Source organism: Mesoplodon mirus (assembly GCF_964341445.2).
Source record: "Mesoplodon mirus genome assembly, chromosome: 1".
Lineage (NCBI taxonomy): Eukaryota > Metazoa > Chordata > Mammalia > Artiodactyla > Ziphiidae > Mesoplodon > Mesoplodon mirus.
This window is the reverse complement of record NC_138976.1, coordinates 22,765,537-22,779,510: the sequence shown is the minus strand read 5'-3', so window position 1 is coordinate 22,779,510 and position 13,974 is coordinate 22,765,537. Positions and strand designations below refer to the sequence as shown.

Sequence of the window (13,974 nt, the reverse complement as noted above, 5' to 3'; positions counted from 1 at the left end):
TGACCTGGCAGGTCGGGCCAGGGAGGAGAGGGCACCGAGGCAATGGAGAATCAGGAGGGGCTTGGGGACTGACTGGGCTTGAGGGAGAACGGGTGTCTTGGAAGCTGGCGTGGCTGGGAGGCTGGGGCTGTCCCCTCCCCCAGAAACAAGGAAGATGGCAGGAGGTTAGGATGGCCCCAGGGAGCTGGCTGTGGTTGGGCCCCAGTTTCTCAGCAGTCGCCTCCTGCAGTGCTTTTCCTCCATCCCCTGGCCTGTTCTGCCCTGCACGGTGGTTACTCTTTCATAGTTACCTGGACACCCAGGCAGGGCTCATGTCCTTAAAAGGCCTGGCAGCTGGTGAAGCTGGTGGGGGTGATGGTGTGGGGAGGTTCAGACAGGATTCGAGAGCTTTGAGGATAGGAAGGGTTGAGAATTGGCTGTCTGAGGGCTAAACATGGGCTTCGGATAAGTTTTCTTTGGCCCTCAGTGTACATTTTAGAAACTGGATTTGAGTCAACATTCACGTAGACAGGCGATTCCCAAATGAAATGAAACCAGCTTCTTCTGAAAACTAGCCACAGTCGAGTAGGAGCTGCTTTCAGGGCCAGATGCCTGGTCACCCTTGTGGACATTTGGTGAGGGGGCCATGGCAATAAAGTGCAGGTCGACAGCCCCCATCTCCTGCCATAAGTTCCTTTCCTGAAGACAGAAACAAGACTGATACTTACCCTGCTTTCACTAGGATTTAATCCAGGGGCCCCAGGGTACCTGATGCTTTAGGCAGGAGTGCTGAGGCTAGGCGGGCAGGAACTTCCATCTCTATAGCAGCTGGCCCGGCCTCCATTTCCAACAACACAGGGGTAAAATGAGGCCTCTGACCTATAGAATGTTGGAGCAGAAAAATCCCTCAGAGGCCATCTGTTCCCACTGCTTGAGTGTTCTGATGGGAAAACTAAGGCCCAGAGAGGTGGTAGAACTTACCTGAGGTCACACAGCAAGTCACCATTGCCCCGGCCTGGGGTGTGCAGGCTTCCTGGGCATTAAGAGTCCCCAGTGGATATGGTCACCAGTTTGGAAGGGACTTAGCCTTCCCCAGCCAGCTCTGCCATATTCCCTTAGAGCTTGGGCTTTGTGGGCAGAACCTCCAACCCAGGGCTGTCAAGGCTGGCAGACCCTCTCTGGCCATTGAACCATCACCAGCATCCTGCTCCCATCTTGTTCACAATAACTCATGCCTTCTCAGTGGCTTGCTTTCTTCTTTCTCTTGCTCACACACACAGTCAGGCAAACAGAGGGGGAGTTTTGTTGGTGCCCTGCGGTATTCAAAATGAAGGGATTGCACACTGTCAGGGTAATGAATTCTGTAAGGGTTTGAAGTGAGGGGATGGGAGGATCTCCATGTCATGTGTCTGGGAGTGACAACCCCCAGTGGTTAATTACTGCCACACGATGAGAATGGAGCTGGTAGCAAAATGAGATAAGTTCATTATGAGCTAAATTTGAAGTTAATTGGATTCAGATTTCCCCCCATTAGTGTACATAGGGAGGGCCTACCTAGAAATGGCTGTATGAAAAAGAAAAAGTTGCATCCAAACAAAAAAACAGATAAATCAGGCCTAGTTATCTTGTGGAGTTCATGATGAAGGGCTTTCTGAGATGTTGATGAGGTGGGAACAAAAGTTTCTTTCAGACGGGAGAACCAATGTCTTTTGATTAATTTCACCTTGGTAGACGTTTTCTGAGCACCTACTGTGTGCCCGGCCAGTGCAGGGAAGGGAGGGATGTGAGCAGCTCTTGCTGTCTGGGGACCTCCAGTTTACAGGCAGGAAAAGGACAAGTGCCCAGTGCACTGGGGGAGTGTGAGGAATCTGGTGCCAGAATGCCTAAGTTTGGATATGGCTCCATTTCTTACTAGCTGTGAGACCTTGGGCAGGTACCTAACCTCTTTGTGTTTTAGTTCCACATCTGTAAAATGGGGATAATAGTAGGACTTACCTAACAGAGTTTCTGAGGATTAAATGGGTTAATATCTACAAAACACAGTGAGCAGTGTTTGGAATGCTGCCTAGTGTTAGAACAGTGCCTGGCATATAGTAAGTGCTGCAAAAAAGTTAACGATCATGATTATCAACTGTAAGACCTTGGGCACATCAACTGCTTGAGGCCTTCATTTCCTCATCTGTAGAGTGGGGAAAATAATAGCACCCACATTCTGGGGTTGTTGTGAGTGTTGACTGAGATAAGGCATGTGAAGTACTGGCCCAGGGTCTGACTCATAGGAACCTCTAAGGAAGTTGTTGCTCTGTTGGTTGACTAGTCACCAGAATGGCCCAGATTCCAGGCAAGGGGACATAGACCCCTTCCCTCTATGAGAAGGCTAGCAAAGAAGACATGTTTTAATACTGTCACAGCAAGCACCGCCTTGTTTTGCTCCCAATAAATACGCTCTGTTTCCGATTACAGGAGGGAGACGGAAGCTCAGATGATTGTATTACTTTCCAAAGGTCACACAGCTGGGACGTGGTGGTGCTAAGTTTGCACCCAGACCTGTGTGATTCCAAATTCCACACCCCCTGCTAGTCCCAGGAGTCCAGATTTGGCTCTGGAGGCAACTGGGGGCCTGTATGAAAGTTGAGCAGGTGAAGGTGGCTTCCTGCTCCTTGGAGCCTGACACCCTCTGCACTGGCTTGAGCGTCTCCTCCCTCAGGATGGGTCTGGCCTCCAGAGGCCACTTCCTCCACCAGTGTCAGCTGTGGCTAAGCCAGCCCTGCGCCCTCTCCCCTTCACTCATTTGTATTTTGAGCATTCCAAACTCACGCACCTCCAGGGCCCAGAGTCTACTTTTGTCCCTTCCCTACCATCGTCCCTCCGTGGTCTTCCAAAGTTAGTCATTTGGAACCTGAACTTGAAGTTCCCTAAGGGTTCTGACCTGGGATTGTGTGGAGGACAGCAACCTGCTACAAAGGCGCGGGGCGACCAGGGTTCAGTTCCTGGCTTCCATCACCCGTGCCAGGCACAGCCCTCCGGCCCCTCGATCTTCTGCACAGCTGCACAGCACCCCAGTGTGTGTGCACACCACAGTTTATTCGCCCGGTTCTCTAGGCTTGGGGCCTTTAGATCGTTTCCAGTACTTTGTAGTTTCAAATAGTGCTGCAGTGACTAACCCGTGTGTATGCATTTGTGTGTTGCTGAAGGTGTATGTGTGTTCAGGGTAAATCCCTAGAAGTGAGGTTGCTTGTTGGAAGGGTAAAAACGCTTGTGCACTTTTGTTAGGTGTTGCCAAATCCCCCTCCACATGGGGTTGTACAATTTTGCATTTAATTTACATTTCTAGTATTATGAGTAAACTGAACGTCTTTTCAATTTGTTTGTCATTTTACATATATATATATATATATTTTTTTGGTGAGTTTTATGTTCACGAATTTTGCCCATTTTTCTACGGGACTTCTGTTTTTTTCCCTTTGATTCTTACGTGCTCTTGATATATCGGGATAGTAGCCGTTTATCTATGGTATATGCTGCAAATAATTTCTTCCAGTCCGCCATTTATCATTCGAATTTGCTTATTTTGTTTTTACCAGGCAAGAGGTTTTGGGTCTGTTTTATTAAGTAATCCAATTTATCAATCTTTTCTTTTATTGCATATTTTTTCCTTAAAGATAATTTTATTTGGTTTCAGAAACAGTTTAATATTATGTCCTTCCTACATTTTTGGTGTCAAATGACTTTTTCTTTTTCAAGATGATGGTGATGATAGATGGCAAGAATAAAAAATAGCAGTGCTATTGAGATATACGTCACATACCATACAACGCACCCATATGAGGTGTACAATTCAGTGATTTTAGTGCACTCACAAAGTCATGCAACCATCATCATGACCAATTTTAGAACATTGCACCCCCCCCAAAAAAAGACCTCATATCCATTAGCAGTTCCTCCCTTCCCCCTATTTCCCACCCCCAGACTAAGGCAACCACTAATCTACTTTTTGTCTCCATAGATTTGCCTATTCCGGACATTTTATATTAATAGAATCATACAATATGTAGTCTTTTGTGGCTGGCTTCTTTCACTTAGCATAATGATTTCAAGTTCATCCACGTTGTAGCATGTATCAGTACTTCATTCCTTTTTATTGCCAAATATTCCATTGAATGGATACACCATATTTTCTTTATCCATTCATCAGTTGATGGATATTCGAATTGCTTCCACTTTTTGGCTACTATGAATAATGCTGCTTTAAGCATATGTGTACATGTTTTGTGTGGACATATGTTTTTGTTTCTCTTGGAGTGAATTACTGGGTCACATGGTAACTCTATGTTTAACTTTTTGAGGAACTTCCAGACTTTTCTAAAGTGGCTGCACCATTTTATATTCCCACCAGCAGTGTATAAGGGTTTCAATTTTCCACATCTTTCCCAATGCTGTCAAAATCTGTCTTTTTGATTATAGCCATTCTAATGGGTATGACGTGGTGTTTCATTGTGGTTTTGATTTGCATTTCCCTGATAGTGAATTGGCCATTTTTGTATATCTTCTTTAGATGAATGTGTATTCAGATCCTTTGCCCATTTTTACACTGGGTTGTTTGTCTTTTTATTATCGAGCTGTAAGTGTTCTTTAATTTTAGCCAATGCCTTTTCCACAGCTTTGATATAATCTTATGGTTTTCCTCTTTTGATATATTAATATGAATTCCCAATGAATGCTTTAATATTGAAGTACCCTGGCATACCTGGAATAAACCTTACTTGGTCATGGTGTACTATTCTCTCTATATGTTGCTTCATCAGTGAGATAGTAGGGTTTTTTTGCATGCATATTAATAAATTGTGAGACTAGCCATTAATTTTCATTTCTGTGCACCTTTGTTCAATTTTTAAGTCAGGATCATTTTGCTAGCTTGGCAAAATGAAGATTTTCTTAGTTTTATGTATCCCGGATCAGCTTAATAATAGAAGTATGTGTTCTTTGAAGGTTTAAAAGAACTTGCCAAAAACAAAAACAAACTTGCCCAAGAAGCTAAATGGGTGAGGCAGCTTATTTTTAAAAATAATTTTAAACAACTTTTTCTATTTTTTCTAAGACGATTGGGGGCTGTTCATATTTTCTACCTCTTCTTGAGTTAGTTTTGCTAATTCATGTTTTCCTAGACTGTTGTGCCTTTTGACGCAATTTCCACATTTAATAGCTAGAGCGTCCACTCATTTTCTTATGTTTTTAAAATATCATCTCTTCCATATCCCTGGTTGTATCTTCTCCTCATTCCTTATCTTGGTATTTGTGTCTTCTTTTTTGAATCTTGCCCTAGGTTTGTCTATCTTATTGGTCTTTTCAAAAAACAACTCTTGGTTGTATTTATTATTTATTATTGTGTATATTTATTATTGTGTCTGCTTTTCTGGTTCCTAATTCATTATTTTCTGCTTTTCTTTATTGATTCCTTCCTCCTCCTTTCCTTAGGTTCATTTTATTGCTTTTTTATCTAGCTTCCTGAGTTGAGTGCTTTGGTGAGGCACTGCATTTCTGCTTTTGGGATCAGGGTTTTAAAGCATATATAACAGTGGCAGAAACCATTGAGGTTCAGATGTGACCAAAAGAACAGCCCCTGTTGAAGAAAGAATCAAATCCCAGGAGACAGGAGAGCTGGATTCCAGTCCCAGCCTTGCCTCAAATCAGTAGAGTGTCGTGGGCAAGTCCCTTCCCTTCTCAGGAGCCTCTTATCCATCTCAGGCAGACAGATGGGGTGTGGACCTCGTGGGGCTTGGCCCCAGGAGCCCCCTGCACCAGGCAGCCTCCTGTCAGGATAATGCCTGCATCTTTCAGGAGGCAGATCTGGCCTCCTGCTGGTGTGGCCCTGGCTCCCACCTCAACACATATATCACAAAAACCGTGTAGTTGAATTTCCTTCTGCACGAGGGAGCCAGTAAGCCATGGTGACACTGTGGCCTGAAGGCAGGGCTCAGCCTGCTGTCCCACCTGAGAGGCGGGTGGACAGAAGCACAGCCAGGTACCTGTGCAAGGCAGTGGAGTGGACTGGCTAAACACACGGTCTTTGCCACTGGATTGCTTGGGTTCAGACCCTGGCCCTTACTGTGCAAGCTTGGACAAATTACTTGACCTTTCTCCGTCTCATTATCTTATAAAGTGGGGGAAGTATCGGTACCTTACCTCATAGGGTTGTTGAAGGTTAAATGAGTTAAGGATTTAAAAGACTGAGAACAGAGCCTGGTGTTTATAATTTCTATGTAAGCGTTTGTGGTTTGTTGTTGTCATCAGGGTGTTTGTGGTTTGAGTCTGGGGCTGGGGCCGAGTGGGTGCTGCACGGGTTGGTAGGGAAGCCGACCCATTAGAACAGCCCCAGCCTGCGCTCTCTCTACACGTTTCACAGTCTGGCCCCTGGCACCACGATCTTGCACCGAGTATTTTGACACTTGTGCTCACTCTGCTTCCTGAGACGTCTTTTCAGTGGCCCTTGGGTCACCAAATCTCTGTAGCAAGTGTGAAGAAGACAGTGTTGGGCCTGGGTGCTCCCCCAACCCCCAACAGGATGCTGATTAAGTTAGAGGTGGTTCCTGGGCTGATGTTAGGAAACACGGGCAGACGTACCTGGACCAGTTGCTCCCCTCTCCCTGCCGTGGGTCTCAGTTTTTCCATCTGCAAAATGGCACAGGGGTTGGTCAAGAAGAGCTCTGCGAGCCCTTGACCCCAGATGGAGGGGAGTATTATGGCCTCCAGAGAGTTCCTGCTTCTCTAGCAGGGCCATGCCTTTCATTCACTTAAATGTTTGTAGGCCCCTGCCATTCCAGCCTTGGGGTACAAAGACTTGATCCTGGAGCTTAGACTCTGTGCAAAAAGGAGCTGCCGTGGAGGGCTATGGTTGCTGGGTCAGAAGAGGGAGGGGATGCGGGGGGGGGCAGGGCAGGGGAAGGCCTCTTGAAATCACCATGTAAGTGTGGTCAGTTCTGTCAACCCCACTTTTCTGTCTGATCTCAGCTCTCATGGGGAGTCACCTGCAGTTCGGGGGGCATTCAGGACTCTGGGAGGTAAACCTTGGGGCACCTGCTGTGCTGCAGCAATGCCGCGTGTGAAGAGACATGAGCCGTGCTTGTCACAAGCCAGATGCCCAATCCAAAGCCAGGGAGGTGCTGAGCGGAGGGCGGGGGCAGGGGGCCTGCTGTCGAGCAGCTGCCTTGTGCTCTGTAAGGGTCTGGAAGACAAGCAGAGCCTGTGAAATGAGGCAGCCTCTGGGCGCTGGCTGGACAGTCTTTGCGTGACTGGCACTAGAAGGGCTGTTCTTTCATGTGGGGGACCATTTATAGGCTCATCAATGGTCGCTGCCTTGGATTCTCTGGGGGCCATTGGTCAGAGGTGGCCCCTCCTCTTGGGCCACCTGCTAGCGGTGCTGGAGCTCAAAGTCGTCTACGTGTGTCCTGCTGGCAGCACCCCACTGGGCCCTAGGGGAGGCTCCTGGGCCCCAGCCTGGCTCTGCGGGGTCAGGGGCTGGTCCCCCGCACCACTGGACCTCTTGTGGCCTTCCCGGTCCTCAGGGTCCACATCCAGAAGAGGGCAAGGTTCTGTCTTCTCTCCCTCCCTCATCCCAAGGCCACCTGATTTCCCACCCGTTTCCCAGGATGGCTGACAGCAGGGGCATCCCTTTCTTTTAGGGGCAACTGCCAATTCCGCCCACCAGGGTAGGGTCTCGTCCTCAGAGCTCAGCAGGTAGTCACTGAACAGTCCCATCTCCCAGGGTCTGGATTGTTGGTCTTGTGCATGAGCACCTGGTACGTACATGTGACTGGCAGTGTTTGAAGAGCTGTAGCCCCGCTCTTTCCCTGAGCGGCAAACCTCAGTGGCACTTCCCTTACAGAGTTCTACCACTTTGGGGTTTTCTTCCACACGGCCTGGAACACAGACCACTTGGCTGCTGCATGCATTCACGCATTTATTCATGAGGTGCTAAGCCCTGTGGTGGAGGCAGGTGTTCTGGGTGCTGAACAAGGTGTCGCCCCTGCCCTCAGGAGCTGACAGCCTGCAACGAGGTGGACATGTGCCCACTGGATGTCTGCCCCCGAGGGCTGAGGCCGTAACCTCCATGTCCCAGAGTCCAGAACAGCAGTGTCTGGTGTCGGGAGGTGCTTCCTTCACCATCACTGAATGAATGACAAGCTCTAGGCCCAAAGAGGAAAAGTTCAGTGAGGACCAGATACGGGTCTGAGGCAGGCAGAGCCCCGCCCACTGTCGAGGAAGAGGAGGAGGGAGGCAGTTGAGCTGGTCTTTGAAGGCGGGTGGTGTTGGGCCGTGTGCAGAGGGCACAGCAGAAGAAAAGGTGTGGGATGGAGAAGTCCAAGCCCTGCTGGGGAAGTAGAGGGCAAGGGGAGCTGGTCAGAGCTCCAGTTGCCCAGGGATGTGCCAGAGCCATCCCTGCTTCCCGCTGAGTGGAGCCTGGGTGGCTGGAGGGGTGGGTAAACGTGTGTGTGTGTGTGTGTGTGTGTGTGCGTGCGTGCACGCGTGCATGCACATGGACTGGGGGCACATTGGTGTTAAGCATCCAGACGTGACAAATGTGCAGATGTCCAGGGAGCTGTGGACATGAGCAGCTGGCCGTGGAGATGCTCACCCTGTGATTTGTTGCTTTGATTCCTCAGGCCGCGACTTGGCGAGCACGACCCTCCCCGGGTACCCTCCGCATGTCCCCCCCGCCGGACAGGGCAGCTACTCAGCACCGACACTGACAGGGATGGTGCCTGGTGAGTTTGCACTGTCTGCGTCTCTGTAGCAGGTGACGTTCGGGGTTCCGGGGGGCATCCCCGCAAACAGCCCAGATGACCTCTCTGCTTCTGAGAAGTGGACCTGAATAAATGAGGCAGAGGTCTGCACTCTCGGCCTCTTTCTCTGCAGCTGGGTTGGCAGTGGGGCTGGACCAGCCAGCGGCAGCATCTGGGAGGACATCAGAGAGAGGGGGGCCCTTGACTGTCGCTCAAACACCCCTCACTGGCTACACAGGGAGCCTGAACACGGAGGGGGACGGGATCTGGCTGAAGGTCAGAGAGGGGCTGGGACGTGCCTAAGTCACCCATCAAGTAGGAGGCAGAGCCACGACTAGAAGCCATGACCCAGCGTGAACCATCCTTAGACCAGGCAGGAGGGCCCCCGCTCTGGAGCCTCCTCCACACTGCAGGGGCAGTGTCCCCCCACCCATGGACTGGGGAGTCTGCAGGCCAAGGGGACGTGCCCATCTGGTGCCCATACGCCTCCTTCTAGCCCACCCAGGGGTCCTGCCCAAACAGCCCTAAACCTCTTCCAGCCTCCTCCCAGCCCACGTCACAGACGCGTGCACCCCAGGGCCTGAGGACTGACTCTTCTTGGTGTGGACAGAGCTTGGGCGTGAAGGCTGGGCGTCCACACCTGTGTTCGAGGCCGGGGTGAGGATGAGTGGGCCGGGCATGGGAAAGGAAGCTAGGCAGACCAGAGCTCGGGCGGGCTTTCCCCACACAGCCAGAGCCCGGCGCAGGCGCCAAGGAGTCCCAGAATTCTGAATTCGCTCCTGGCCTTCCAGGTTATTACAAAGGTGTATTTAACAAGGTAGGAGGACAGAGCATATTTCATTTAACGGCTTGTTAGCTTGATTTATGACTTTTAAATATGAGACATATGGAAAATGGCCTCTGTGTGTACTCTTGCCCTGGGCCTTGCCAACGCTGGGGAGGCCTGCCGGGTTCACGCCTGCAGTCTTTGCCTTTTCTGCCGCCAGGATGGGCCATGGCAGAGCACAGGGAGACACCACGCTCAGGGCAAGCGGAGGCGGTGGGACACACGCCCTCCTGCCCCCCACTCCACCCCCACTCATCTCTCAGCCCTCAGCAAGTTAGGGCAGCCTTAGGAGATGGATCCTGCCTATCCAGTAACGGCCCCTCCCATCTCTGGGGTCCTTTGTCAAGTGCAGAGTGCTTGCCCAGGAGCCCTTTGGTGTTACAACCTTGTGAGGTGGGCAGGGTCCCGAGGGTCAGAAGGAGACTGAGACTCAGAGAAGTTAGGGAACTGCCCAAGGCTGCAGAGCTTGGTGGTGGGAGACCTTGAATCTGGGTCTTCTGCCCTCCAGTTCAGCACTGCTGTCCTCTGCCATCGTGTACGTTCAGTCTGTCAATGCACGCTTTCAGTGATAGCAGGGGGGGAGGCGGCAGCCCCGGGCCCTGTCCCGAGAGCACATTGGCAGGTGAAGCAGATGCCACCCGGCTGGCCCGGCTGGCTCCCTGCTGCCAACCCCAAAGAGGCCGAGTTCAGAGGAGCAGCTGAACTTTCCTGAGATTATCCAGACAGAGCCTGCCCTCCAGCCCCTGGGATTCTTCCAGCTCTAATTACCAGGCTCAGGATACAAACGGCTGGGGGCCTGGCAGAGCCCCCATCGGGAACTTATGCCCATTAACAGTGGCAGCAGGAATCACAGGCCTGCACAAGGGTACAGTCTAACCAAACCTGCCAGCAGCAGCTGGACAGGGGCAGCCACAGGGCCAGCCGGGTGGTGGGGTCCCCTGGGACTCTGCAGAGAGGGAGGGCGCACAGTGAGGAGGAAGGAAGACAAGCATTTTGGCAGGGGAGCCCCACGTCTCCCTCCTCCCCTTTTTCCTTCTCTTTCTGCTTTCTCTTCTCATGTAGCTCAGCACTCCTTCAGTGCCAGACCCCCGGCATCAGGGCTGGGACTCCACGCTCAGCAGGCAGGTCCTCAGTTCCTGTTCCTCAATGTCCAAACCAGCATCACATCTCTGGGACTCTGTCTCTAAAATGATTTCCAAACTCATTCTTGGAAGGCTTCATGGGGCAGTGCTGGCCTGCATGCATGGTCTTTGCTGGAACTGCCCAGAGTTGGCCCATGGCAGAGACGGCCCACCTTTCAGCAGAGCAGGTCCCGGGCCTGTCACTCAGGCATCACCATAGTCTGGCCTCAACTTGCCTTTCTGGCCAACTCTCCCAGCCCGTCCCCATCCCTGACCGCTCGCTGGTCCCCAGCAGGCCTCTCAGACCGGTCTGTATCCCTCCTTATTCTGTGTCTCTGGCTTAGACCACCTCCTGCCTCAGCCCGTTGGGATCCAGCTTCACCCTCCAGGGCTGAGCATAAACATCACCACCCCTGATGCCTCTGGTGAGGCCCTGCTCTGGGGACAATGCTTTACATTTGTTTGTTATGCCACGTGGACCAATTAGCTTTGCTATCAGGAGGTGAGCTCACTGAGGCCAGGCCTCTGCCTTAGTCGTCCTCTGCACCCCTCATAGCCCATAACACGGAATAGGTACTCTTTTGTGAGTGTTGGCTGAGGGCGGGAGGGAGGGAAAATTAACATTGACCTGCATATGAGTTTCCTGTGGCTGCTTTAACAAACCAGCACAAACTCGGTGGCTTAAAACAATAGAGAAATTTCTCTCACAGTCCTGGAGCCCAGAAGGCTGAAATCGGTATCACTGGGCCAAAATCAAGGTGTGGGCAGGGCTGTACTCGCTCTGGAGGCCCCAGGCAAAGACCTGTTCCTTTCCTCTGCTACCTTCTTGCGGCTCCTGGCGTTCCTTGGCTTGTGGCTGCATCATTTCAATCTGCAACTCTCTGCCCCATCTTCACATCACTTCTGTGTGTGTGTGTGTGTGTGTGTGTGTGTGTGTGTGTATGTATCAAGTCTCCCTCAAGCTCTCTCTTGTAAGGATACATGTGACTGTATTTAGGGCCCACCCAGATAATGTGGGGTAATCTTCCCATTTCAAGATCCTTGACTTAATCACATCTACAAGGACCCCTTCCCCCACTTTTTTTGGTCATATACGTAATGAGCCCTGGTTCTAGGGATTAGAATGTGGATATACCACAACCTGTGTCAGGGTTTCAACTTTGTAGTTGTTCAGATTTCTGATTCATAACCCCTGGGGCTTCTGGATCTGGGAGGTATTCATTCATTTGTGACCGCAGGTGATACCATTTCTAGACCCCCAAGGGCATGTTGGCAGCGTTTGAAGAAACAAGCTGAGCAAGGTTTTAGGCGAATCGTTTATCCTGTTTTTGTATCGCTGAGGCTGTTACACAGTGATGGTCTGTTTCGCTATATGGAACAGTCCTCCCTCCTCGCCTGGCAGTGAATCCCGAGGGAAACTGAAATCTTCTGAGCTGTTTTTCCTACACTAGGTTTTGGGAAACATTTGGCTGCCCCCACTTCCATTTATAAAGGAGGCTTCCGTGGATAAGGTCTGCTTTTAGGACAAGTTGAGGGATCATGTCCAGGGAACACGTGGGCAGTTGAACTTTGGGGCCTGGAAAAATAGTACATTTTTCCGTACTGCCAGCTCGGTGGCTTGGCCTCTTGTTTATTTCGAATTTGACTCCGCCATCAGGGGTTGTCTGCCCTTTCTGGTTCCAGGGTGTTTTCACACCCGCAAAACAGGGCTACTTGGTTTTCTTTAGCGTTGGTAGATTCAGTTCCTGTGGCTCTGCCAACCCCGCGTAGCCCTTTGCTTCGTCGATTAAAGCAAGTGCGGCACGTCACGTCAGCTCAGAGTGGAGACAGTTTTCAGGTTTTATCTTCATCAAATGCCAAAAGTTTTGCACCAAAGATTCCATAGTGTCTTGAGCAGTATAACTAGTTGATTCCCGCCTGAAGCTATTTGCACAACCTAACGGATATTGACGTGGCATTTGAAACTCTTAAAAATTCTAGGCTGGGGGAAAGAAAGGGGCGTTCACTGCCCTTTGGCGTCAGTGAGTCTAAGAAGCAAAGTAACCAACTGTCTTTGAGATGGGCGCCCCCATGTATCCTTTACTGGACGCCTCTTTGGGGGTTTCAGGCCAGAGTGCCAGGAAATCCTGTCATGTTTGCCTTCCCTGGGCTGCAGCAGACAAGCAGCTGTTTGATGGGAGGCCCTAGAAGGAGGCTGGCAGGTTTCTCTGCCCTGGGCGCCCTACTTGCCATGGATTGGTGTACTTCACTTCTAGATGCCATTCAGTTAAATTGCTCAATCAACTGATGGCTTTCTTGAAGAAGTGGGAGGTGAGGGTGAGGGTGGAGCAGACCCTGAGGCCAGTGAGGCCGTCTGGGCAGGCACAGGGCCCTGGATTCCAGCGGGAGGAATGGCGACACCTGCTCCCCTCACACGGGCAGTTTCCTCTGCTTAGCGCGCTCAGCCCCCTCTGCTGCTGCCGCTGACGCTGCCGACTGGCCCAGCCTGCCTGGCTCCCTCTCACCCCTGCAGTTTCACCTCCTCAGAGGGGCCTTCCCCATCACCAAATATGTGTTAGTTTCCTCTTGCTTCTGTGATGAGTTACCACAAACTAGTGACTTAAAACAATGATAATTTCTCATCTTACGGTTCTGGAGGTCGGGAATCCAAAATGGGTCTCCCTGGGCTGAAGTCCAGGTGTGCCTTCTGGAGGCCCCAGGGGAGAATTGTTTCCTTGCCTTTCCCAGCCTGTAGATACCCTGCATTCCTTGCTTTGGGGCCCCACGTTGGGCTGAGTCTTGATTGGGCCTCCATAGTCCAGGTTTGCTCTCTCCTGGCCCCCTCTTCCTGTTAGAAAGACCCTTGTTGTTTTATTGGACTCACCTGCTTAATCCAGGATAGCCTCCATATCTTCAGGTCAGCTACTTAGCAACCTGAATTCCCCCTTTGCCATATAACCTGACACGATCCTGGGTTCCAGGGATTAGGACGTAGACATCTTTGGGGGATGGCGGTGTTACTCTGCCCACCACACCGTCTGAACCAGAACCCCATCACACCCCTCTCAAAGCATCCTGTTCTTTTCATTTGTGATACTAAGCGCAATGGAAGGGAATTAATTAGCGGTTTACTCCTTCCTCATCCAGTTTCCTCTTAGGTCTATACAGTACAGAAGGGTTAGACAGCACATAAGGTTCTGTCTGTTCTGTTCGCTGCTGTGTCCCTGGTTCCTGGCAGAGTGCCTGGCCCATAGTAGCACTCAGGCAACAGTAGATGAGATACAAAAGG

At 50.8% G+C, this 13,974-nt stretch overlaps 1 protein-coding gene across 8 annotated transcripts in view; it reads left to right on the top strand.

The window, feature by feature from the left end:
• PAX5 (paired box 5) overlaps positions 1 to 13,974 on the top strand; it is a gene marked incomplete at both ends in the record, with an annotated part of 186,992 nt that overhangs the window by 135,806 nt on the left and 37,212 nt on the right. For 5 of the 8 annotated variants that reach the window (XM_082643560.1, XM_082643558.1, XM_082643557.1 and 2 more), the window contains one exon: positions 8,640 to 8,741. The exons of the other annotated variants lie outside the window; for them this stretch is intronic. In XM_082643560.1, the coding sequence (XP_082499686.1) occupies positions 8,640 to 8,741 (102 nt within the window). The remainder of the gene's footprint in view (positions 1 to 8,639; positions 8,742 to 13,974) is intronic. 8 annotated transcript variants of the gene reach the window in all.